The sequence below is a fragment of the Eublepharis macularius genome, chromosome 1 (assembly GCF_028583425.1).
Source record: "Eublepharis macularius isolate TG4126 chromosome 1, MPM_Emac_v1.0, whole genome shotgun sequence".
In the NCBI taxonomy this organism is placed as follows: Eukaryota; Metazoa; Chordata; class Lepidosauria; order Squamata; family Eublepharidae; genus Eublepharis; species Eublepharis macularius.
The window spans coordinates 171,870,058-171,897,285 of record NC_072790.1 but is presented as its reverse complement, the minus strand read 5'-3'; the positions used below and the strand labels follow the sequence as shown (position 1 = coordinate 171,897,285).

At 43.4% G+C, this 27,228-nt stretch overlaps 1 protein-coding gene across 1 annotated transcript in view; it reads right to left on the bottom strand.

Moving 5' to 3' along the window:
• The window catches only part of DNAH8 (dynein axonemal heavy chain 8), a 406,563-nt gene that overhangs the window by 37,554 nt on the left and 341,781 nt on the right, over positions 1-27,228 (bottom strand). The window contains exons 76-83 of the mRNA XM_054978191.1: positions 22,948-23,069; positions 22,079-22,197; positions 20,602-20,804; positions 6,711-6,784; positions 5,714-5,866; positions 4,539-4,694; positions 2,928-3,044; positions 1,393-1,494 (exon numbers count right to left, since the gene is read on the bottom strand). Coding sequence (XP_054834166.1) covers positions 1,393-1,494; positions 2,928-3,044; positions 4,539-4,694; positions 5,714-5,866; positions 6,711-6,784; positions 20,602-20,804; positions 22,079-22,197; positions 22,948-23,069 — 1,046 coding nt within the window. The remainder of the gene's footprint in view (positions 1-1,392; positions 1,495-2,927; positions 3,045-4,538; positions 4,695-5,713; positions 5,867-6,710; positions 6,785-20,601; positions 20,805-22,078; positions 22,198-22,947; positions 23,070-27,228) is intronic.

The window sequence follows — 27,228 nt, the reverse complement described above, 5'->3', positions numbered from 1 at the left end:
ATGGCTTCAGTCAAATGTGACCTGCATTATAGATATAACAACAAAACAAGGAATCATAAACAAAACAGAAATTGAACAGAAAACAAAACATAAGATCCACTGGTTCACTTACTTTCAACATTCCAGCATGCTACAACAACTGAAAATACAGGAAATATTCAAACAAAACCTGACTGAATTTGAACTTTTACTAGACACCAAATCATTTAAACAAAAAGGTTTAATCTCTAAAATTTACAACATCCTATTATCCCTTAACCCAATTGACACTTTAAAATGTCAAACAAACTGGAACTCAGATTGCAACATAGATTTAACACAAGAACAATGGGGGGAAATTTGGACTTCAAATATATTAAACACTAAAACGATTACATCTCGAATTCAAAATTACAAAATAATTCACAGGTGGCATTTAATGCCAAGAAAACTTTCACTTATAATCAAACAAAGAAGTGTTGGAAGGAGTGCGGTGAAATAGGAACGTTCAAACATTGCTGGTGGGGATGCCCTAAGATAGAGTCTTTTTGGAATGAAATTTTAGATTATATTAAAGAAATAACAGGCTATAAAATTCCTTTAGACCCGAAGATCTTTTTTTTTTAATTTATGGGATACAATTTAAATCCCACAAATCAGAAAAGACCTCATTGGCAATCTCTTGGTTGTGGCAAAGAACTTGCTGGCTTTATATTGGAAATCCAAAATAATCCCCACAAAAGATAAATGGTTAGAAAAAATTTGGGATCACTATGTACAAGAAAAAATATATGATAAAATATATCAAACTGAACATTACCCAAGGGAAACTGATTTTATGGCAAAATGGCAACCATTTATTGAATTTATTTCTATCACAGATCAGCACCCTCCCAAACATTTACTTTTTGTTACTCAAGACTGAAGTAATAGCTCCCAATGAAGATCTAGTTATTTGAACCTTAACAAAGCTGACTTATTGACTATTATCTGTTATCCTTGTTTCTTGTTCAAAGCTATAACCAATCGCGATTAAGTATTCCTGTACATAATTGTATATAGTTAACTATTACTTTGTTGTTCTTTGTTAACTCTGTTCACTGATTTTAAAATGTTAATAAAAATATTTTTTTTAAAAGAGCATCATTATTGGGGCTTGGGAGCACTGCAATATACCTCATGCTATATCTTGCACAACTGGAAATGCAAGACTGGATACAGTCAAGTTGACTTAGCACAAGGGCTACTTGCAATAACTTTCTCCTGTTTGTGAAAGAGCTCTTGTGTGAGTAGAAATGTTCCATGGGGTCCAACAGTAAATTTTGACGGTATTCTGTAGTTTACTCCAACTGGAAATGTTTGATTTTTCAGTTGAAACAGGTTTTCTTTCTAAGTTTCATCATATTTTCTTACCCTAGCAAAGCAATTAAGAAGACGCTTATCATAGTCATCAGTAACCCTGCCTCCATATTGCACCTCTCCAATCATGTATCGGACTGTACTCCAAGATATTCCCTAGAGAAAAAATGGTAAATAAAAGAATTCTCAGAGGACAATCCTAAGCAGGTCTATTTAGAATCCTACTCAAGCCTGTGTAATGTGGCTTACTCTCAGAAAAGGATTGCACTGTACGTATACAATTATAATCCATTTTATGCAGAGATCCCCTCAACGTGTTTCAGAAATCATTTGTGGACCTCTTTAACCCTTTACTATGGCCTCGGGGATGTAAATGGTAAGCAAGAAAGATAACCAAATTAAACTAGGAAATGTTGCTCTAAGAAATTCCTCCAACTGATAGGTAAAAATACCATGTTGTGATTTTGAGAAATGGAGGCAAGATTATGAAAATCAGTTGTTACTAGCTTTTCATCATCCCAGGTAGCTGGAAATGAATAATGAAGGCATGTCTTTTGGTGCTACATCGCTGAAGATGCCAGTCACAGCTGCTGGCAAAACGTCAGGAACTACAATGCCAAGACCACGGCTATACAGCCCAGAAAATCCACAACAACCATTTGTCAATGGTTGTTGGGGGTTTTCCGGGCTGTATTGCCGTGGTCTTGGCATTGTAGTTCCTGACGTTTCGCCAGCAGCTGTGGCTGGCATCTTCAGAGGTGTAGCACCAAAAGACAGAGATCTCTCAGTGTCACAGTGTGGAAAAGATGTAGGTCATTTGTATCTACTCAGGAGGGGTGGGGTTGAGCTGAGTCATTCTGTAAGAGTTTCCCAGGGTGTGGAATGCTAATGGCGGGAGGCTTCACTGTATCCTGAGGAGGGTCTCCCGCCATTAGCATTCCACACCCTGGGAAACTCTTACAGAATGACTCAGCTCAACCCCACCCCTCCTGAGTAGATACAAATGACCTACATCTTTTCCACACTGTGACACTGAGAGATCTCTGTCTTTTGGTGCTACACCTCTGAAGATGCCAGCCACAGCTGCTGGCGAAACGTCAGGAACTACAATGCCAAGACCACGGCAATACAGCCCGGAAAACCCCCAACAACCATCGTTCTCCGGCCGTGAAAGCCTTCGACAATACAACCATTTGTCAGTATGGTTATAAACTATCAATTGCTTATGAATCAAATGCAACATGCCCCCAAATGAACATTTTCGCAACCCCAAATATAAACTGTACTTCATTGTTCTGTAAACAATACATTCTGTATGGATTCTGTCCTATACCTACATCTACATACACTGGGAATGGTGGGTCATTCTCTGTATCTTACACTGTGCATAATTGTGCCTGGGAACATATAAATGCACAATTGATTAAATATGAGATAATGATGGCTGATTTTGGCAATTAAACAGCTGGCCGACAGACAGAAACTGTTTAACTGAATTATTTCTTTATTAGATATATATGCAGATGTTAGAAATGAATTAACTATCATAGCAATGCACTTAGGGAACAATATAGTATACGGCTACTAACTTTCTTAATGTCACATTCATCCAGGTGATTCTGTATAAACTGAACACTTGCTGTGAAGTCTGCTGAGTTGAATTCATAGGGAATATTCCATCCCAAAGGGCCAAATTTGCGCCTTTCCTTTAAAAAAAATACAAAACAAGTAGATTATTTCTTTTGATATATTTGTTTATTAACATTGCTTTTAAATTAATTATGGTATTTTCTTAAGCCATTTTTATTACAAATATTTCCAATTAAGACTATTTTGACAATCAAAACATTTTAATGTAAATTTGCCCATGCCATTGATGGAGCGCAGAAAACTATTTCTTGGCATGTGTTAATTATATACTCCTCTGTTTATGTACCTTGTGAAACTCTAATGCAACTGGAAGCAAATGGAAGGATCCTGGGGTCTGGGCTAGGACACAGTGCATCTTGAGAATGAGAAATAGTATGGTGTGGCTATTCAACATCCAGTTCAGACACCAGCAATTGTACAGGTTTGTAACATGAATCTGACGCATAGGTGATCCACAGCGAAATACAGAATGCATGGGCTGTTTGCCCAGGGGCATGCAATAGATATTAAACCAAAATGTGCATCTGAGTTATGGCAAAAACTTCAAATTTCTCTTTCAGAGCAACAAGTTGCATTTTTGCTGACTATTTTTAATGCTAAATCATATATTAACTGGAACATATACACAATACTACTCCAGCTTTAGGAGAAACATTATTATATATATAAATTTAACAGCAAGCAATCTGTTTATCTCCTCTCTTCCTAAGGTATGTTCATTCATTTTCTTTTATGCATCTCAATATATGTTCAAATAAATAGGAACATATTATGACTGGTCATGTTTAATATGCAGTGGGAAGGTAGTAACACACCTTTACTCCTCTGCACACAGTGTTTCTGACTACCAGAAATAAATGATAACATTTTCTCTAGTGAAAATTCCTTGTCAGATGTTGTCATTTAAATTGGTGATGTCCATTCATAACAGAGATACAGGGAAGCTATATTATTTTCAATTTAGTTTACTAATTTTCTGGCTTACAACATCTACCCAAACTATAGGCAGTATCTGCAAGTGGATTTCTGCTCTCAGAACATGGTTTACCCACTCCTCCTTCCTATAGCAAGCTGCTGCCAAAATGTTATTTCTGGGGATTGCAGGACCCCTCAGGAAAGCAGTGGGACGTGGCACGGGGGAGTACAGCTGAGGCACAAAGTGACCCACTCCTTTAAATGAGCAGAAGTGCTTTTAACTCATGCAATACGCCCTTTGGAGCCAAACTTATGCAAGCATAGCGCAAGGCAAAAAATTGTATTTTTCCAATATTATTTTTTATATTTGATAAATTGCTATGATTTCTCAATAATGAGAAAGGAAAAAGAAAAGGAAAAACAGAACTATTAGCACTTCTAGCAGCAGTAATAGTAATAGGTTACTGCTAACCTTTCAATGCCAAATACGGAAGAATTTGAAAAGAACTGTGCATTATGAAGCCTTCAGAGTAAGCACTAGATATACAAAGCTTGTGTGCCATAGTAAGTAACCAGGGTTATTCTTCATATATTCTTATTTATATACAGTGAAATGCACAGTATCTATGTAATACCTGAACAGTGGAGTGCAGGAATGCTACAGTATAAAGAAGGGGCTTCCACATAGGCATATTGCTGACATCCAGCAAATCTTGATTAATGCCAGAAAATGTTCTTTTCAAACCAGCACGGACACCTTGTGGTGGCTCATTAGTGAATTTTATTGAAGTCTGTCATATAAAAAATAAAAACATTTATTGGATTTGACTCCAAAAAAGGCATACCTAAAACTCATGCAGTTTCTAAAGACAGAGTTCATTGTGGCTATGTATATGAAATGCTATCATATCACGTACAGAAACATAAGAGGCCATTATATTTGTTCTGATGTGAAGTGTTTAATTTTCTGAGCTTACAATTGAATATCAGGTCATTGTTGCCATGATTATATAAGATGAAACACATTTATTTAAATGCATGCCCAGCATTTTCTCTTAGGTTACTTTGTAACTTTTGGAAAAATTCCTTTTCCCCTTGTCCTCCCAATTTTTGGAACCCCAACCTAAAGAAATTTGTTAATAGTTTTTTAAGTGTCTTTCTACTTACTTTTGTTCCCTTCTAATTTATAAACACCCCCCTTTCCAACATCAGAACTCTTCCTTAATGCTCCGCTTCCCAAGGCTCAGCCCTGGAATATTTTTGGACTTAATTTGTGGAATTTGTGATGCCTCTTAGCATTTGCAGCCTTCCTTTCCGTCTTCACCACATAACAGAGCCTTGCACTGTTCGGTTAGAATTAAGGAGCCTAGCAAGGCAATACCTCTTTTTGGGAGAAATTTATTCCATGCTTCCTATACCTCTAAACCAACGTCACCCAACTGAATCCTTACCTACAAACCTACTATCTATGGCTCCATCCTAAGACAGTGATGGCTTGAATTGCTACCAAAATGTTGGTATCCATCAGCAGCCACTGATCAACAATCAGGGGAGTGATAGGGCAAACCAAAAGCAAGTAGGGAAAATACCAAGCCTAACCACAGAAGAACCTTTCTATAGGAAGTCTGTTTTCTTCTGGAATAAAAAACTATTTTCTCATTCATTAGACAAATCATACTGTGTTGTTTCTCATATGAGGAAAGGGTTCATAGGTTTTTCCAACGGCTTCCATTTCAATGCAGGTAATATTTTTGCTTCTTAGCATTGCCTTTTATTTTGTCTAAATTCACATGAATATACTAGGTCTAACCTGCAGCAAAGTAATTGGAAACTTATCATGTGGTTCAGTGGTTATCCAAACGCGGAAGCTGTCATCAGGGATATCTGCAGTAAGCAATGTTTCCAAAAGCTCTTCCATGAACTCTAGACCTAGATGGCAGTTTTGAAGTAGCACCCAGCCACCCTGTAGCCAACAATAATTGATTAAACATTGTATGTACCTTCCAGTACAATGCAATTTAATAACTACAGCTTTATATGAAAATTTCATTTGGGGCAAGCTAAACTAATTTAATGTAGTAGTCCTCTCTTATGGCTTTTTAACTTTTTTTCCTATATTGGCCATTAATAAATATGGATTTGTGTAGAAATGCAACAGCAAGGCTACTTCCACTGAATAAGTAAAGTAGATATATTGTGGAAGGCTTTCTACAACTAAGTAAAGTGGTACTGCCATCTTGTGGTGGTTATAAAAATTATAGCAGGGCAGTTCTTCAAGGCTTCAGTTTCCTGAAATACACATTTCTAAAGAAACCAATAGAGAATGTTGCTGCTCAGAGTAAGCAAATGTTACCTTCTTTTTTAGTTTGCATGTTGAAATACGAAATGCAGAAAGTAACTGAGAGGCAAAGTCATAGTAACTTCCCAGGAAAGTCACAGTAATCTCCTATAAACATCACTTAGAAAGAAGTCAAATTGACTGGGTTCCATGAAAATTACTTTGTTTCAAGCATCAATGCTTAAGATTAATAGCCATTAGGGTTTATAAGGTCTGTTCAGATCTGTGGTACTTCCAAATATATGTCTTAGGTGTGATGATTTTACAGCTATTCTTCAATAATACTTGAGAGTAAGTTATCACTTAAAGATGAAATTAGTCATAATGTTATATATCTTTCATTTGTTTAAATAGAGGACATTTTTTACGAGAGAAAGCAAACTCTGAATAACTGGAGAAATATCTATAAGTGCAAGGATAAGAATGAGAAAGATTTTTTTAAAAAAATTCTCCAAGATTATATATGTACCTGCACCATCGACATCTGTATTAGTTTGCGTGCATGAACTTCTTGTCCCTGACCCATAGAGATAGCTCTGTTTTCTATAAAAAAAATGAAATGATACAAGGGCAATAAGGACAGGAACATCAGCTGCCTCGGTTGCAAGTAACTTTTGAAAAGGATGAGGAGAGTTTTCTTTGTTAATTCAGTTTTTCAATTCTGTGATTTGATTTAGCCATTGAAGAAAAAAACCTATATTTGTTATTAGCATTTTTTAGGGTTATGTCAGTGTTATATTTCACTGATTTATCCATTACATTAATTTTATTCTTGGTTGTTGTAATGTTTTCTGCCCAATAATGAAATGTACCTTTATTTTACTCTTAATAGGTTGGATCCAGAAGTGCCAATATAGTGATGTGATGACAATTTATTTATTTATTTATTTCTATTCCGCCCTCCCCACATTGGAAGGCTCAGGGCAGATTACATTTCAGTTAATACATAATAAATACAATATAAATATTTAAATATACAATCTACAAAGCAGCACTAAAATAATTCAGATGAAACCATTGTTAGTGGAAGGTGATTTTCACTAATTACTCTTTCCCACTGCATATTCCCACTTTGCCATCATCCCATGTTGTGCCTGACTTTTTGTTGAACCGCAAGAGCAGAATTTTGAAGGGCACATTGGGCTGCAGTAGGAATGGAGAAATCCCTCTCTACTGGCAGTACACTGGATCCCATTCAATGAACTTAATTCTTTTTACTTTGTTTCCAGTATGAAATTCTTGGGATTCCAACAACTCATTAAATGAAAGACTAGAGGTAATATCTGCTGCTTGAAAATTATCCAGTATGGCACTTATGCATAACACTGCTGCTGATCACGGAAAGAGATTTTCATTAGCCTTGCACTGTGCAGGAGATGGACAGGAGGTTTAATCCTTCAACCTCCACTTGGTTTCAATATTTATTCCATTATTTGTTTTTTGTTTGTTTATTCGCTTGCTTGCTCACTTAATTTATTCCCTGCCTTTCTCCTCAATGGGGACCCAAAGTGGTTTATATCATTCTCCTGTCCTTCCATTTTATCCTCACAATAGCCTTATGAGGTAGATTAGGCTGAGAGAGTATGACTGGCCCAAGCTCACCCAGAAAAATTCCATAGCAGAACAGAGATTTGAACCTGGGTCTTGGAATCAGCTCTCATGCCTTGCTATTAGAATTTTAAAGGAAAAGGAAGGGGGTCCTTTTAAAACAAAGCAGGATTGCACTTACCAGTAACTGTTGTTTATCAAGTGATCTTCTGTACAGTCATACATTGGAACTGCACAAGTGCAGACCAGCCATGGAGATTTCCAGAGCTTTTGAGAAGACTAGGAGAACCCCTCCTCCTCTTGGTGCTTTCTTGCCAATACCATCACATGACCAGGAAGAAGGGCCCTATTACCTCAGCTCTCTCTATTCTACTGAATGAGACTCCCCAGAAAACAGGGTTGATATACCTGTAACTTTTGTTCATCGAGTTCTGTGCCAACACACATGGGGACTGCGCAGGTGCAGGCCAGCCGCCAGAAAATTCTTCACCGCTTTTTGAGCTCCGAAGGGGCCATTGGCCGCGAGCCTACAGTGACCGTTTCCCGCCCAAACGGTCACATGCCCTATCGGCGAGCAACGGCCCCTTCCCTCAGTTCTCCCTTGCCGCCGCTACCTAACATTCAAGGTACGTTTTTTTTTTGGTTTGAATTCACAGCAGGGCAGGAGGGAGGGATGTGTGTTAGCACAGAAGAACTCGATGAACAAAAGTTACAGGTATGTCAACCCTGTTTTCATCGTCGTTCTTCTGTGCTTCCACACATGGGAGAGTACCAAGCTTCAGACAATAAGGAGGTGGGGTGAAGTCCAACTCTATTTTATTATGCAGAAAAACCACTTTAAACATAATAACCATCTGTAACAATAATGACAAGGCAAGTAACCAAGTTCAATAAGGCACATTACCACAAAGTACCATTCCCCAGTAATGGAAGAAAAAACGTTTTAGTGCATTCTTATGAAAACAAGGAGTGAAGGACAGCCCTTGCTACTGTAACATCCTGCTCTACGTTAACATCCATAGCATAATGCTTTACGAATGTTTCCGCAGATGACCACGTTGCTGCTTTGCAAATGCTACCCAGCGGGACACCTCTGAGAAAAGCTGATAATGAGACCCTGTGGAATGAGCCTTAATCCCTAATGGACAGACCACCTTGGCCATAGCATAGGCTTTACTAATGGCCAACACTATCTATCGGGATACTGTCTGCGGAGATGCTTTGTGACCTTTGTCTTTATCCACAAAACAGACAAACAGATGGAGACTATTGCGGAAACCCTTTGTCCTGTCTGAATAAAAGGCTAAAGCCCTTCTCAAATCTAATGTTTGAAGAACTTTTTCACCCTTAGTTGAAGCCTTTGGGAAGAATACAGGCAATGTAATCTCCTGTGACAGGTGGAAAGCAGACACCACTTTAGGCAGAAATCTAAGGCATGGTCTCAGAACCACTCTATTAGCATGGAAACGTAGAAATGGAGGGTCAGTTCGAAATGCTGTCAATTCACTAACCCTTCTAGCAGATGTAACAGCCACTAGAAAGGCCACTTTATAAGACAATAAGTCTAGGGGGCACGTGGCTAACGGTTCAAAGGGTGGTAGCATCAACCTAGACAGCACTAGAGACAGAGACCACTGAGGCACTGGTGGCGACACAGGTGAGTACAGATTAAACATTCCCTTTAGAAACAGTCGAGACTTGCAGTGTGAAGACTGTTTGACCTTCAATCTGTTCATGAAATGCAGAAATAGCCACAAGGTGTACTTTTAAGGATGTAACCCTCAGCCCTTGATCCTTCAACTGACATAGGTAATCAAAAATCAAACCCAATGGGCAAATAGAAGTCACCACATTCCTTGAAACTGCCCAAGTCTCAAACCTAAGCCACTTGGCCTTGTAAGACTGTCTCGTGGAGGGTTTCCTTGCATTTAACAAAACCTCCTTCACTCGCGTAGAATAGTCTACAGGCGGGGTCGTATCCGCCAAACAGTCAGGTGCAATTTCCTGGGTTCATGGTGAAACAGATTCCCGTTCACCAGGAGATCCTTTTGGGGAGGCAGACTCACATATGCCTGTTTGGACAGCTGCAGCAGCTTTGGAAACCACACCTGTCTCAGCCAGAAGGGTGCCACCAGAATGCAATCTGAATTGTCGTTCTCTATTTTGCATAGCACCCTTGGTATCAATGGGAATGGTGGAAACATATAGTGCAACTTGTGGGTCCACCTAAATTGGAAGGCATCCCCAATAGAGAGGGGGTCGCTCCCTGCCCTTGAACAAAATATCTGGGTTTTGGTGTTCGCTGACGTTGCAAACACATCTATGCTCAGTCGGCCCCACATCCGAAAGATCAGCCCAATGTACTTTACGTTTAGTTCCCACTCATGGTCCAACATGAGTACTCTGCTGAGGGCATCCGCCCAAGCATTGTCTGATCCTGCTACATGTATAGCCCGAAGCATCACACCATTCTGAATCACCCATTGCCAAATGAGAGTGGCCTCCTTGCAGAGAATCATAGATGCTGTGCCCCCTTGCTGGTTTAGGTAATACATGGCAGTTGTGTTGTCCATCTGCACCAGCACCTGACGATTCTGGAGAAGTGCAGCAAAGGACTCAAGTGCAAAACGTATTGCTCTTAATTCAAGGACATTAATATGTAGGTTTCTTTCCCTCTCTGACCATACATCTTGCACACAGACAGAACCACAATAGGCACCCCTTCCCTGCAAGGATGCATCTGTGGTCACCGTAACCTCAGGGTGCACATAGCCAAATGAGGTCCCCCTAAACAAGTTGTCATCCAACAGCCACCAGTCAAGGGAGGACAGTATAACTCTAGGTATTGAGAACTTGAGACATGGAGGGTGCTGCAGAGCACTGTACCTTCGCACAAACCAATTTTTGAAGCGGATGCATATGCAGTCACGCAAAGGGCACCATTGAGGTAGTAGCTGCCATATGACCCAGTAGGCATTGAATTGTGTGCACAGACTGGAAACAGTTTTTCTTGAACATGGAAACTAAACCCTTAATTGACTTAGCCCTCTCCTGAGGTAGCAGTGCTTTTGCTCCTATCGAGTCTAACAAAGCACCAATGTAAGATACTTTACGACTTGGCAACAGTTTCGATTTGTCAAAATTTACAAGTAGACCTAAGTGTTTGCAAGTGTTTACTACTAATTCTACGTCCTGCAACAGCTTAAACTCTGAGTCTGCCACGATAAGCCAATCATCAAGGTACGGAAAAATGGTACAGCCATTCTCCCGGAGAAAAGACACCACAAGCACCACACATTTAGTAAATACTTGTGGTGCTGTGGAAAGGCCAAAGGGGAGTATCCTATAACGAAATACCCTTTTTTTGTAAACGAACCCTAGAAATTTCCCATGTTCTTCAAGTATCCCAATATGGAAATAGGCATCCTTTAGGTCAAGGACAGCAAACCAGACCCCTTCTTTTAGCAAGGAAATTACTGCAGACAATGTGACCATCTTAAATTTTGTGACTTTAAGAAAAACATTAAGTCCCCTTAAATCTAGAATGGGACGTAAACCCCCATCCCTAACTTTCAGTTAGGTCACAAGGTCTACAGGAAACCAACTCACACTGATTGGTACTTACACAAAAACTCCAATCACCACTCCCGACAGAAAAGAGGCATAATGAAAACATTAGTGGATCGTGCAAGACGGATATGTGAGCCGCACTTTCTCAATGAGGAAATTAATCATGTAAACCACGCACTTCAGGCAAATGGCTACTCCAGAAATGAAATTCGAAGAGCAATCAAACCCAGGATGAATCAAACAACCAAGGAAAAACAGTCTCCTACAGGAAAACTGGTTTTGCCATATATCAAAGGAATTACTGATCAGATGGGAAAGCTTATGAAAAAGCATAACCTTCAAGCAGTATTCAGACCCACCCAAAAAATACAACAGATGCTCCGATCAGCAAAAGACAGTAGAGACCCCCTCACCTCTGCAGGAGTATACCGTATACCCTGCAGCTGTGGACAAGTTTACATCGGGACCACAAAGCGTAGCATCCAGACAAGAATAAAAGAACATGAAAGACACTGCAGACTTGGACAACCGGAAAAATCAGCAGTGGCTGAACATAGCCTAACTCAAACAGGGCACAGAATCTTATTCCAGGACACCAAAATACTGGACAACACTTCCAACTACTTTGTCAGACTGCACAGGGAAGCCATTGAAATTCACAAGCATAAGCAAAACTTCAACAGGAAAGAAGAAACCTTAAGAATGAACAGAGCATGGTTTCCAGTTCTGAAAAACACCAGGCTAACAAAACACTCTATACCCGACAATAGCCCTGCAGAGAAGATTTGCACATCAAGCCCCAATCCATATGCAAAAGAACCTCCTCAGGATACAGTGAAGCCTCCTGCCATTAGCATTCCACACCCTGGGAAACTCTTACAGGATGACTCAGCTCAACCCCACTCCTCCTGAGTAGATATAAATGACCTGCCAACATCTTTTCCACACTGTGACACTGAGAGATCTCTGTCTTTTGGTGCTACACCTCTGAAGATGCCAGCCACAGCTGCTGGCGAAACGTCAGGAACTACAATGCCAAGACCACAGCAATACAGCCCGAAAAACCCACAATAACCATCGTTCTCCGGCCGTGAAAGCCTTCGACAATACAGAGAAAAGAAGCCTTTCTCCGACTCCTCATATGCCACCTCTTCCACAGCACCCTTGGTCAACAGAGAGATGATTTCCTCTTCTAGCTCAACCAAGGTATTATTCACAGCCCATGATGGCGAAATACACACAGGCAGTTCATTGAATTCCAACCCATAACCATTATTGACAATTCTTAAGACCCATGAGTCAGATGTTATTGACTCCCATTCAAACAAGAAAGGCTTCAGCCTGTCTGAGAAATTCAGGGTCGAGGTTGATACGTCCTGTCAGAACTGCCTCCCTGCACCCTGAGGATCTTTCTGCTGGGCAGGGGCTTGAGATGGACAGGGCTTGAATGGCCTACGCTTTCTTGGTTGCTGTGAAGAACCGAAGTGGCGTTGGGCCGCTGGGTTCTGCTGAAAGTAAGGACGATGCTGGTATCTTCCATGATACTGGTATGGGTTGTATCTGGTCGAATACCGTGGTTTAAATGCAGATCTATCAGCTGAGGTCACTCCCAAAGACCAAGCCGTCTGCCTATCCTCTTTTCTCTTCTTCAGCGCCTCATCCGTGGTGCTGGAAAACAGGGAATCCCCCTCAAAAGGTAAATTCTCTATCTTGGTTTCCCCTCCATCGGGAGAGCAGTCGACCTCAGCCAAGAGTGCCTTCTTAAGAGCACTGCAGCAGACATACCATGAGCAGCAGTATCAGCAGCATGGCTACCTGCATTCATTTGCTGTTTTGAGAGGCGAATGGCCTCATTTTGCAGGAGGGAGACTACGGCCTTCTTGTCTGCAGGTAAATCAGCAACATAGGATGTCAGCTTTTCCCACAAGTATAATTGATAGCCAGCCATGATCATTTGATAATTGGCTATACACAGGCCTAACGCCGAGATGGAGTATTGACGTCTGCCCAGGCCGTCAATCTTTCTTCCTTCTTTATCTGGAGGGGCCGAGAAGGAACCAGACCGTCAGTGCTGAATCTCCTCAGCTATCAAGGATGATGGTGGAGGAAGTTTAATCAATGATTGCCACGTGCCTTGCTTGATCTTGTACATCTGCTCAATACGCTTGGACGTAGCTGGCAGGTCTGAGGGCACCTTCCACACTTTCTCCACTATCTCTTCCAGGCCTTCCAGCATAGGGAAGCCAACTGTAGCTGGGTTATCACCATAAATGCGACACAGCAGCTTGTCCTTTGTTTTAGGCAGCGCAGAAGATATATCAATTTCTAACGCCTTCGCCATATGGGCCATCTGGTCAGCGTAGATACGGAGGTCTTCAAAGGGGGAACTCGTACTCGGGCTCACGTTGTCATCTGGTGAAGGCTCTGACAATGATTCGGATCCAAGCTTGGAACACTCAACTTCAACGTCCTCAACATCAGAAACAGGGGCTGACGGAACATCGGTCGGAAACGGCAGGGGTAGCCATCCACACTGCCTGGACGTCGAAGGCCTCGGATCCGAGGAATCATAACCCGAAGGTGCACCTTTCCACTGACAATGGTATGAGGTCGGAATATAGCAGGCATGATGGTGTTGCGAAGCTAGGGAACGCTCCAAGCCTGCACTTTCTTCCTCGGATAAACGGCGTCGACTCCGAGTGGATGATGCAGGAGACACGGGAGATGGCTTTCTGACAGAGTGCCATCAGATTCAACGAAGGGCAGTCGGGCTCGGTTCTGGTGACGGAGAACGGTGTTCACTAGAGACAACAACAAATGCCCCCGGATCCGGCACCCCATCATCAGGGACAGAATGGTCTGGGGAATGCAAGTGAGGTGAAGGCTTGCGTGGAGAAACCAACACCATGTTATCAGCCGATCGGCGCTGCGGTGACCAAGAATGTCGATGCTCAGACTTCTTCGGCTTCTTCAACGGCGGTTCCAAACTGGCTCTCGGATCCGAAGCCCTTTTGGCAGTCGACTTCTTCCCCGTGGCCCCCGGTCTCGGAGTCGCAGTACTCTTCGGATCAGACGTCGGAGTCGATGTGCCAGTAGGATCCGATGTGGGGCCCTGTTTGCCCTTCGGATCCGATGTTGGAACCGAACTTCCTTTCGGCTCCAATTTGGACGCCGACTTCCCTTTCGGATCCGATTTTGACGCCATATCTCTAGGCGATTTCGGAAACCTCGCCACTTCTGACCCTGCTCTTGAGGCTGCCTTACTTGTCGGCTTAGATGTGGATACCGACTTAGCAGACACCACCGAGCCCACTCTAGAATGCCTTTCAGCTGGAGTAGAGCTATGGCTAGCCTTTGGGGAGGACAACGGAGTTTTTCCCGCCACCGAAGGTGGTCTCGAAGTCTCCTCACCATCCAACACTTTCTGCCACAGCGACGCCTTTAAACACAGAGACCTCTCCTGTCTCGCTTTATGGGTGAATTTTTGGCAGATTTTGCATGCTGGTACATTATGGTTGTTGGGGGTTTTCCGGGCTGTATTGCCGTGGTCTTGGCATTGTAGTTCCTGACGTTTCGCCAGCAGCTGTGGCTGGCATCTTCAGAGGTGTAGCACCAAAAGACAGAGATCTCTCAGTGTCACGGTGTGGAAAAGATGTAGGTCATTTGTATCTACTCAGGAGGGGTGGGGTTGAGCTGAGTCATTCTGTAAGAGTTTCCCAGGGTGTGGAATGCTAATGGCGGGAGGCTTCACTGTATCCTGAGGAGGTTCTTTTGCATATGGATTGGTGCTTTTGCCATATGCAAAAGAACCTCCTCAGGATACAGTGAAGCCTCCCGCCATTAGCATTCCACACCCTGGGAAACTCTTACAGAATGACTCAGCTCAACCCCACCCCTCCTGAGTAGATACAAATGACCTACATCTTTTCCACACCGTGACACTGAGAGATCTCTGTCTTTTGGTGCTACACCTCTGAAGATGCCAGCCACAGCTGCTGGCGAAACGTCAGGAACTACAATGCCAAGACCACGGCAATACAGCCCGGAAAACCCCCAACAACCATCGTTCTCCGGCCGTGAAAGCCTTCGACAATACATCTGGTACATTATGTCCCTCCCCAAGGCAAAACAGGCACATATCATGCCCATCAGTATGGGTCATCTTCATCTGGCACTGGGCACAGTGCTTAAAAAGGGCCTTAGAAGCCATGAAGGGGCTCGATTTCGTGTCGTCAAAAAGAAAACAAGCCGGGTCAATACACACCGAGTCCAGAATCAATCAAAATCGATTAGAAAGTGCGTTGTCCAAGTCTGAAATCCAAATCAGTACCAAAATATCCAAGAACAAAAAACACGCGATCACGGAGCTGTCGAAGCGGATGTTCACTTCTAGCAGCGGCAAGAAGAGAACTGAGGGAAGGGGCCATTGCTTGCCAATAGGGCATGTGACCGTTTGGGCAGGAAACGGTCGCTGTAGGCTTGCGACTAGGGGTTTGCGATTCGGGTTTTGGCAAACCTGAAAAAACCCGAATCACCCCGATTCGGAGAAATCCGAATCGATTCGGGTTTTCCGAATCACCATAACCCGAATCAATTCGGATTGATTCGGATTGATTCAGGTTTTTCAATGGGAAAATGCCTCTGTCTTCCCGGACGCCTGGGGGAGGCATTTTCCCACCGAATCAAGCCAAAATTGTGGGGACCTTCCTCTAACTCCCCTCTAACAACCCCCCAAGTTTCAGACCGATTGGACTTTGGGGGGCCATGTTATGGCCCCCCAAACCAGGTCCCCCTATCCTCGCATAAGAAAGGGGTGAGCATATTGTTAGCTTGCTGCTGCTCATCTTCTTCTTCATTATTTCCTATGGGGAAAAATGAAGAGGCAGGCTTCCTTTGCCAGGGGTGGCATTTCGCATGCAAAATGCCCCCCAACCCTCAGGGGCCCTTCTCCCACCTTTCCTCCCACCCCCCACCAAGGCTCAGCCTGCTCCCACTTGGGGGGTATTTCATGGCCCCCCCAAGTAGGTGCTCTTTTCTCTACTACAGCTGGGGGAGGCTTGTCTTGCCAGGGGTGGCATTTTGCATGCAAAATGCCCCCCTACCCTCAGGGGCCCTTCTCCCACCTTTCCTCCCACCCCCCACCAAGGCACAGCCTGCTCCCACTGGGGGGGGCATTTCATGGCCACCACAAGTAGGTGCTCTTATCTCTACTACAGCTGGGGGAGGCTTGTCTTGCCAGGGGTGGCATTTTGCATGCAAAATGCCCCCCTACCCTCAGGGGCCCTTCTCCCACCTTTCCTCCCACCCCCCACCAAGGCTCAGCCTGCTCCCACTTGGGGGGGCCATTTCATGGCCTCCCCAAGTAGGTGCTCTCAGCCCCCAAAGTCCACCCCTTACAGCCCCACACAAACCCAATTCCCCCCCAGCTGCCACACACAGACCCAAATCCCCACATTAGCCCCTCACAGACCCAAATCCACCCCCAGCAGCCCCACACCCATAACCCCAGGAACAGGCTGGCAAAGGCCAGCCCTCTCCCTTTGTTCCCTATGCTGGGAACTTCTAAACTCTCTTTCCCTGGGCAATTCTGCACAGCCCAGGGGTGCCACAATGGTGGGCACACTTCTGAGTGCCAGCTGGTCCCTGTGAAAGAGGACCTGAACCACAGACACCCTCCCTCAAATTCCCCCACCACCTACAGAGATGGCTGGCCAGCCAGCCCCATTGTTCCCTATGATGGGAACCAACTGCACAACAAAGAATAAAACATGAACAACACAAAATAAAGTTTTTTAAAAATTATTTTCTCCCTTCCAAAGTACAAGTAGGCAAAGCATTATGACACATTACACCAGCAGTCCCCCACGCAGAAAAATAACACAACTCACTTAACATCAGAGAATCACAAAAACACAATTCCTGTCAAAAACACTTTATTTCTCGAACAGCTTTAGGTTACACAGCAGGGGGGCACACCAAAGGGCATTCCAGCATTCCACCTCACAAAAATAACACAGCTCACTTCACATTAAAGAATCACCCCAAAAAATTGCTGTCAAAAGCACTTTATTTCTTTAACTGCTTTAGATTACACAGTAGGAAGGCACAACAGGGCATGAAAGCAGTGTACTACACAAAAATAACACAACTCACTTCACATCAGAGAATCACCCAAACACAATTGCTGGCAAAAACGGTGAAGTGGGTTGTATTATTTTGTGTAGTACACTGCTATCATGCCCTGTTGTGCCCTCCTACTGTGTAACCTAAAGCAGTTCAAGAAATAAAGTGTTTTTGACAGGAATCATGCTTTTGTGATTCTCTGAGACTATTGCTATAGAACAGGAAAAAGAGCTATCAAATCTGCCAAAGTTGTTAGCAGGAGTGAAAACATAGTAGATACACACCCAAATGATGAAGTGAAGCAGGCAGGGCTGGCGCGCCCATTGAGGCCAGGTTGGTGGTGGCCTCAGGGTGCATGGTGCCAGAGGGAGAGCCGGAGGAGGGGCGGGGGTGGGAGCACGTGCCACAGAGCTGCAGCCTCCTAGCCCTTCCACCCTGCTCTGCTGCCGCTGCCAGCAAACGCCCCTGGCTGAGTGCAGCAGGCATCTGTGGTGGCGCAGGGCAACTGAGTGGGAGAGCTCGGAGGCCACCTGCGTGCCGTTCCAGCTGCCCGCTGCAGCAATCGGGCCGGTAGTGTGCATGCACCCGTGATGACGTCACACGTGATGTCATCATGCAGGCCGGTGTGTGTGTGTGTGTGCATGCACACGCGCACACGGCCCACCGGCCAGCTGCAGGCGCTGAAAACCCTGGTGCTGCTGCTGGAAGCAGGCCTGATAGGGCCAAAATGTAATTGGAATGCATTGTATGACGTCTGTCTGAACTAAAGAAATCAGAGTTTCTGTGCAAAGTCACACTAAGAGACAGAATCTCTTTTTTTAAAAAACCTATGAGACCTAGCATGGACTAGGCAGTCTAAAACACTTGCCCACAATAAAGGAACAGACTTATTATATACACTAGTTATAGGCTGTGAAACACATAGATACCTGAAGGAGGAAGCTGAACTCACAAAAGCTCATATCAAATAAATGTGACACTGAGCTTTTGTCTTATTGTACCTGAAGGTACATTGGAGATGTTCAATGGCCTCAATTTATAACACTTTGGCCAATACTTTAACCCAGGATGGGGTTAAAACATATGCTATGCGCTCTTTAAAGGGGATGGTAAAAGGATCATAATGACCTCCTGAGTAGCTTGATTAGCTGCTTAAAGGGAAAATTGCAGCAGGGGAATTCTGCTTCCTACATAGGCTAACAGCTTACAGCATTTATACTCTACACTGACTGACTTAGAGATGAAGTGCTATTTAATCTGCAAGCCATCAGGATTGCAGCAGGGGCCCTGACAGCAGCCAATTCAATGAAAGTTTGTGTGTCGAGTTCTTTCCCTGGGACACCCATTCTGAATAGAAACATGACATCCTTTTAAAGGTTTATCTAAATCCCACTTTTCAGCCCTGATGGATATTCAAAGTAGCAATAACATTTTACAGCTTTCCATCCCATCCACACATCAACCCTGTGAAGCTGTCCAGGCTGAGAGAATGTGACATGCCCAAGTTACAGGCAATCTTTTGAGGAAGAATGGCATTTGAATTTGGAACTGAAGGAATAGTGCCCCTGCTCCTGGTCATATGATATTTTTGGCAGGAAAGCACCAAGGGGAGGAGGAGCCCTCCCAGTCTTCTAGAAAGCTCTGGAAATCATTTCTGCAGCTGGTCTGCATGTGCGCACTCCAGTGTTTAAAATTCTAACAGCAGAGTAATGGAGCCAATTTCAAAAAATGAAACAGAGAAGTTTGAAGAATGAACCCTTCTCTTTCTCTCCCATAGGGTTCTGAGGCAAGCTAAGGCTATATAAGCAGAAGTTGCTGTCTGTGGGCCAACCTAGAAGTGATGAATTACACTTGAATGGCAAGTGAACAGACTCACATTTATTCTTCCCTGTTCTCTTGTGCTCCACTTGCACTCCACTTGATCACATGATGTGATCAAGTGGAGTGCAAGTGGAGCGCACGTAAACAGGGAGGAATACATGTGAGTCTGTTCACTTGCCATTCAAGTGTAATTTGTCACTTCTAGCTTGGCCCTATGTTGCTTCAGGAGCAAGCCCCTCCCTTCCTAACAGGAAACTGTACTGCTTCATGAAGTTATTGAGTTGTAAAGGGGGCAAGGGTGACTGAATTCTATTTATGCAGCATCCTGTGGATCTTTTCAGTCATACAGAAGCCATGCAATAGTACAGGTTCCTGAAAACTGAAAGTAAAAGGATCAGGCAGGACATCCCAGACAGGTAGCAGTCAAACAGCTTTTCTTTTCAGATGCATGTAGTCTTTCTTTTGCTGCTTGCTGGAGCAAGTATTACTGATCCATAGCACTAGACTGTCTGAATCATAGGCATGAGTACCTTGGTCCCAGACAAATATGCTTCAATATGTTTCATGGCTTTCAATGGAACTTTCTTCCAAGTATCTGAGCTTAGAATTGAATGTTACTTCTAGAAAGTTCAGTGATTATGTTATCCAAACTACTGCTTTAGGACAGATTATAATATAATGATCCCTAATATTTCAGATTTTTTTTTAGCTTGATACCTCCAAAGAAACAGATTCTACACTCTCACTTACGTGTGCTGCTGCTGAACTAATCTTGTAGTTTTTCCTTTTCTTTCCTTTGAGAGTGGGGGGGGGGAGGAGGTAGTACTTATCCTTAGGGTCTTCTTACCCTACATGTGAGATATGAGTCGGGTTGGGGATTCCTGTATTTCACATCTGACTTGGGACTCACCTTAAAAACTGTGGAAGGGGGAATAAGCTCTGGAGCATGGTACAGCACCAGAAGGGGCATCAGCTTTCCCTTCCTTCCATCCTGTGCTGCTTTGGCTAGAAAAAAATGACCACCCCCCCACATCATCCCAGCTCAAATGTGAGATGGTGTGGGGGAACCTGCAACTTGACTCACATTTCATGTATTGTGTAAGAAGGCCTTTAGTTGACTATGTTGCGATTTAAATCCATGACAATAGAAAGACTAAAAAGGTAAGGCAAACAAACTCGTCAAGGTCATACCAAGCTCAAGAAAATGCCAGTTACGAAAGAACCTTTTCAGAAGACTTCCAAAGGAAATGAAATATAATATTTAGCAAAACAGTTTTCTATGATGAATTTATTTGTACCCAGTTTAAGTTTCCTGGCCAAGGCATCAATCTGGATAGTTGGATCAGATCCCATTGATAAGAAGCAGATGAGCGGTGTTCGTCTATCACTTTCCTCCCAAGTTTTTTCTAAATTTAAAATGACTGGCTCAGTATATTTCTCATTCAATGAGTCTGCAATGTATTTCCTGGCTTGAGAAAGTGTACGATCTGGACACCAAGACCTAGAAACAAACATATAATGAGCTTCACATCGAAGATCACTTCCCTTTATCTTGAATAATTTCAAGGCTTTGGGGGGGAAATTACCAGCTCCAAGTGGGGAACTTGCAAGAATTTGGGAGGGGGAGAAAACTCAATTCCCTCTGTATTTCTATTTCCTATTTCCTTTCACTCCTCCTGGCAGCCACCATATCTTAATCCTTTTCCCTGCTTTCTTCTTTCCCTGACACCCAACAAGCAATCTGCCTTTTATCTGCCTCTCTATCTTCAACTTTGAGTGATTCCGCACACGTTGGATAATGCACTTCCAATCCTCTTTATAGATCATTTGGAATGGATTTTTGTGTGTGCAGAACAAAAAATCCACCTCAAACGATTGATAAAGTGCACTGAAAGTGCATTATCCAACGTGTGCGGAATCAGCCTTTGTTAATTATTTATTTACTTCATTTATACTCCTAGTGTAAGGATAAAGTTCCATTGAGCCTTAAAATCCTTAAGATCATATAACTTTGGTTCAGGCGCCAAGTCTTACCAGCCTTGTTTGGGAAAAAATGTGATGGCTTGCTAATTACAACACCTGCAAGCCTCTGCTGTTCTCAAGGCCTTGGATGTCTTGCATTCTAAGTTCCTAATCAGTACTCCTCTGATTTCTCATGCTAGCAATGCCAATTAACTAAGTGACCTCTGATTGGCTATGGTGCTATGGGCTGATGTAGCCACTGCTGTGGCAGTGGCTCTCACTCCCCGCTCACCTCCCTTGCTCCACTTGTAATGCCACCACCTCTGCCCACCTGGCTTATGAGGAAGAGGTAACTCCTGCTTATCCTTCCCCACTCATCCTCAGCACTAGTGGGGGAGTGGCAGTTCCTGCACCTCCCCATCTGCCTACCTGTAGCACCAGCCACCAATCTGGCTCATACAATGGTAGAGGTTGCTCTTCAAACCCATTTGGGTGGTAGTGAGTCTGGCTTCCACTCCTTCCTCCAACCCCTTTTAGCCCATGGAAATGCTCCTGCACATTGTCAGCACAGTCCTGTCAACATACTTCTCCTGGGAAGGATTTAAACCACGTTGTACTTCTCTAATTTTTCAGCAAACCTGGAGAGTCCCAAAGAATGCCCCCTATTTGAATCCACCTGGGGACCAGGTTCAGCATTAGATACAGGTTGATATGGGAAACATATGCAACATACATGCAACATACTTAGACACAATAGTCTTAGAAGGGGATGAATGACTGTGCAAAACAGAAACAGGGAACAACATTTCTCACCTGATAAGCAAAAGTTTACGACAAGTATCTAATGAATCGTTATATCCATCTGGAATAACTTCTTCCTCTGGAGCTTCCTTATCAAACCAGCTCTTCCATCCCTTCTCATTGCGGCAGATCTAAATATTGACCAGATTAATAGGTGGTCACATTTCCCATTTTGAACAATGTCCATTATAATTTCCAGGTACCACACTTCAGTGATGTTTTCTTTGTTACTGTAGTATATTCAGCAGAGTATGTTCCATATAATAGGAAAATGTTCTAGCATTTATGGTGGTTTGAATTCCCATATGTCTTTGTGGCAGGAAGATAATGTAACATTAAGACATAGAAATATATAATGAATATAGAAATAATAACTCCATCTAGCTTATCTAGCACCCAATGTGTAGCCCATGGGTGCTCTGGTGCCTTTTGAAAGTGGCCTGTGTCTGGTGGGACTTTTGCCCAGCAGGACTTCTGATTGGCTGGTGGAGATCTGATTGACTTTGCAGATTTTTTTTAAAAAACTGCTTTGGCAGCAGCTCTCCCCACAGCACAAGCATATTCACTCTGTGCCTGAAGGTAAGCTGTGTGTGTATGCAAGAAAATATTTTTAAACAATAGGATCATTTTGAAAGCATCCTGTTAAGCAGAGCTCTTGCCTGAAATGTAGAAAAGTACCTACTATAATGATGCATAATGTTAATCCCTGACATGTTGTAGTCAGTCTGCCTCCTGAAGCAGTCATTTTATGGTTGCTCCAACCACCCTGTGTCAGAACTCCAAAAGTACCTGAAGACTTAAAAGGGGGACCCCTGATGTAAACTAACAAGGTCCAATGATGAAAATATATGGAATATAAATAATTACTGCAATATCAACACCTGGTTCATTATTTCAGAAAACTGTGGCAGTTTGCTCAGTTCTACTAGGTTCAGCCATGTCATATCAAGAATCCACCGAAAGGGTTTGGGAGGACAAGCTTTTAGATCCAGTGCTGCACCACCTGGAAAAAAAAAGGATCACCATTATTATTATTATTTCCCACTCTTTCCTGTGCCTGTTAAAAGACACTGAACAAACTGCCTGCTTCCGCTTTGAAATCGGAGGCATCTGGAATTTGTGAAAAAAACCACCAGCACAGCATGTGGAAACGGCCCTAAGCTACAAGATATGAATTTCACGAGGACATGCACATGAAGGGAGTTGCAATGTTAGCCTGGAAGCTGAGTTTTAAAAGAAATTGGAAGGCTTTGTCAATTTCCACTCTCTACAGAGCCAGCAAAGATTGCTCCTCAGAGGGTTTGCTAATTTCATCTTTGCCTCCAGAAGGCTCTGTCAAGTTTCACCTCCCCTTCTAGGAGGCGAAGAGGAAATAAACAAACCCTCTGAGGAGCCATCTTTGCTGGCTCTGTAGAGAAGGGAAATTGACAGAGCCTTCTGATCTCTTTTAAAATTCAGCTTCCCGGCTAACATTGCGACTCCCTTCACATGAGTGTCCTCGTGTAATTTATCTCTTGTAGTTTAGCTCTCACACTCCTGTAATTTTTCGGCTCCCACTGGCTAGCATCTGCTCTGGGCCAGGCAGTGCCTTGGACTTATGATATATGAGGAAGGGGTGTTTATGATATTCCATCCATAAATTGCCCTCTTAGTTTGAGGAGGATCTGACTTCTAACACTTCCTCCTGGTCATGTGATGTTTTTGGCAAGAAAGCACCAAAGGGAGGAAGAGTGCTCCTAGTTTTCTAGAAAACTCTGGGAATCTTTTCTGTGGCTTGCCTGAACATGTCCAGCCCCTTCCCCCTTGTGGGACTGCATAGAAGTCATGAAGATGAGGCATTGTTCCCTCAAAATCTTCTGATGAAAGCTTCTTTTTATGCAGGCCTCTATTCTACAGCAGCATGGTGTCTAAGGGAGGAACAGGTGCTGTGGTCTTTTTCTAGCTACCTGGTTGTCTGTTGTGTGTGGAAGAATGTATACCAGTTGGGTGTACTCATTCAGCCTTCACAGTGCATTGACTGGCACCTCCCTTGCCTAGGGAGGAGTACCAGGAAGCCATAGTGTCATGATAGGGGAGTATCCAGGGATGTTGTAGAGATGTCTATGTTAGCTGTTAAATTAGGTTTGGTTTGTTAAGCTACTGCTGTGTTATTGTTGTGTTATTGGTTGACCTCAGGGACATGACTTCACTACACCAGCAATAGCTCTAACATAGTGGCCATAGCATACCAGGAACTTGTTCTACTTTGACATTTGTTCAAAATACCTAATCAAATAAAGTATTATCATCATCATCATAAACCAACAGTTCACTAAAATGAATGTTGAGTAATATGCATGCCTATGCAAACTGCTGTCCTTTCGTATTGTATTTGTATATTATTAATTTGAAATAGCTGAATGCTTGTAAGATAAATGCTTAGATTCTTGCCATTATCCTCCATAGCAATAACAGAGAATCAGTTTTCTGGCTTCAATTCTTATTGTTTGCTACAAACTTTTAATTGCCCTAGTTTCATAGCATTATACACGATTATTGTATTAATTCATCCTGTTTGCATCTGTGATGATAATGGATAATTCTACATTTCTGTATGACACATACATATTTTCCTTTATGAATAATTTCCTTTTAGAGAACTTTATTCTATGACTAATACAAAATAAGAGCCAAGAGTAACTCTAATAGTGTCATACACAATAGTCCATCAGCAGCATTGCCTTCTTTAATATTTTGAATTCATATAAAGCTTTTAGTTTTCAAAAATAGTAGGTGCATTAAATGAGAAATATATCAAATGTGCTGGAAGTCCTTCTTAAATAGTTTCAATAGAAAGGTCAAAAGCTGAGTGAGTTCCCAATGATCAAAGCACACTCCAACTGCATTATAACTACTTTGTTGGAATACTATCAGAATCTCTGTCCTGTTCCCCATCTTCTGAAATGACTTGGGAATAGAGGTGGGAACGGTGCAGAAAATGGACTTAAATTAGATATGGTCCGGCCCGGTTTGTGGTTTGTGAACACACAGTTTGTGGGACTCACCTTTTTCATGAATTTTGGTCCATTTGGGCCGGTCTGTTGTTCTGTGATCTATGAGTCCAGACATCCTGGTGCTGATCTATCAATTCTCTATGCAATGGAGGGGATATCCACAGATTTTTTGCAGCCCTAATAGGCAGCTTTGCCTGCCGAGCAGAGAGCACCCATTCTGCTCTATAGAGCAAGGAGTAAGAATGAATTCCCTAGGCAATGGAGGAGTGGACGTTCTGCAGCCAATCTTAGTCCTCAAAATCTTGATAGGCAGCTCTGCCTGCCAATCAGAAAGCTCCCATTCTGCAAGGGAGGGAGGGATGTTCTGCAGCCAATCTTAGCCCTCAAAATCTTGATAGACAGCTCTGGCTGCAAACCAGAAAGCTCCCATTCTGCTCTACGGAGCTAGGAGCAAGAATGAATTCCCTAGGCAATGGAGGGGTGGACATTCTGCAGCCAATCTTAGCCCTCAAAACCTTGATAGGCAGCTCTGGGTGCCAACCAGAGAGCTCCCATTCTTCTCTACGCAAACAAAGAGCAAGAATTAATTCCCTAGGCATTGGCTAAGAATACAATATTTATATTCACTTACCGCGACGCTTCCTTTCTCAGTGGTCTAGGAGTGAGGCAGTCCTTACTTTTGGGATATAGCTCCTCCTCTCTGAAGGCAGGGTCAGTCAGCTGATTTTGATCCCAGAGGGGAGGGGCTTGTCCTTGGAATCACCAGTCTGTTCCCAAGCCCTGACTCCCCATCACGATAACAAGAGGGAAAATAATAACTCCCCTCAATTTTTAAAAAATAAATAGAAAGGTCCCTCCCTTGAATCCACTGGGAAGAAGACTATCGTCCTAAGTAGGGATGTGCGTTTCGGCATTCCGAATGCCAAAAGAAAGCCGAAAGAAACTTCTTTCGGCTTCTTTCGGGTTATCCGAAACATTTCGGGGTTAGCCGAAACGTTTCAGGTTAGCCGAAACAAAACAAGCCAAAACGTTTCGGCTTGTTTCGGCTTTCTTTCGGCATTCGAGAATCGCCATTTTCTTTTTGCTAGACGTTTGCCTTAGCAAGCGTCTAGCAAAATCCTGCTGGAAGCTAAGGCTTCCTGCAGGCTCTAAGAAGAGGGGAGGGGGGAGAAGGAGTGAATCACTCACTCCTTCTGTCACCCCCCACCCCTCTTGCAAAGGAGGGAAGGGAATCCTGTGCTTTGCCTTGCAAATGCAAGGTGCATTGCATTTGCTAGCATTGCACTTTGCATTTGCAAAGCAGTGGAAGCAGAGATTCCCGCCAAAATTAACAGGTAGGGGAGCGGGAGCAGGAGGAGGGTGACTCTTGGAGTGTGGGTGGGGAAAGGCAGGGGAGGGGGGACTTTAGGAGTCACCAATCCCACTGCTGCATCCTTCTGCCCGCCAATAGATTTAAATCTTTGGCTGAGGCTGCAGCAGGGGATTTAAATTTGGAGCAAGACTGGTCTGGAACACTTCTGTTGCTGCTGCTGACCGAGAGAGGAGAAGAGAGACTGCACCTGGAGGACATCTGCCTGGAGGATCAACTGTGCTGGACATCCTAAGAGGACACCTGGTAGGCCTTTTTTAAATTTTTGTAAGTTTTTTGATGCTGCACTGTGCTGCTGTGGCCTGCCTCTGCAAAAAGGGGTTTCAGTTAAGCCTTGGCATGGCCTGGGGGACAGGTTGGGCAGACAATGTTTGGGGGTGGGGGTAGGGTTCAGCATTGGTTGTTGTGCTTGCCTTCTTTAATGTTTAATTTCTCATGCTTGAGTGTGGGGTGGGCTTGATCTACTGTTTCAAAGGGATTTAAAAGGAGTGTGCCAGCTTTGGGCCTACACAGGCCAGAAGCTCTGCTGGGTGTCTTTGGTGCCTGTCTTCTGGCTGGCTCTCACAGTTATACTTCACAAATTGGGTTGGTGTGTGGTTGCTTAGCTGTGTCTGGTCCCCTTCTTCCAAGGCTTCCCACCAGGCTCTCAAACAAGTGTGCCAGCCTCTGGCCTACACACAGGCCTGCTGCTCTGGCTTTGGGGCCTCTCTCTGCTAGCTGGCCTGGCTCTCACAGTTATGCTCCACAAATTGGGTTGGTGTGGGGTTTTTTTTCTGTGTTTGGTCCCCAGCTTCCAAGGC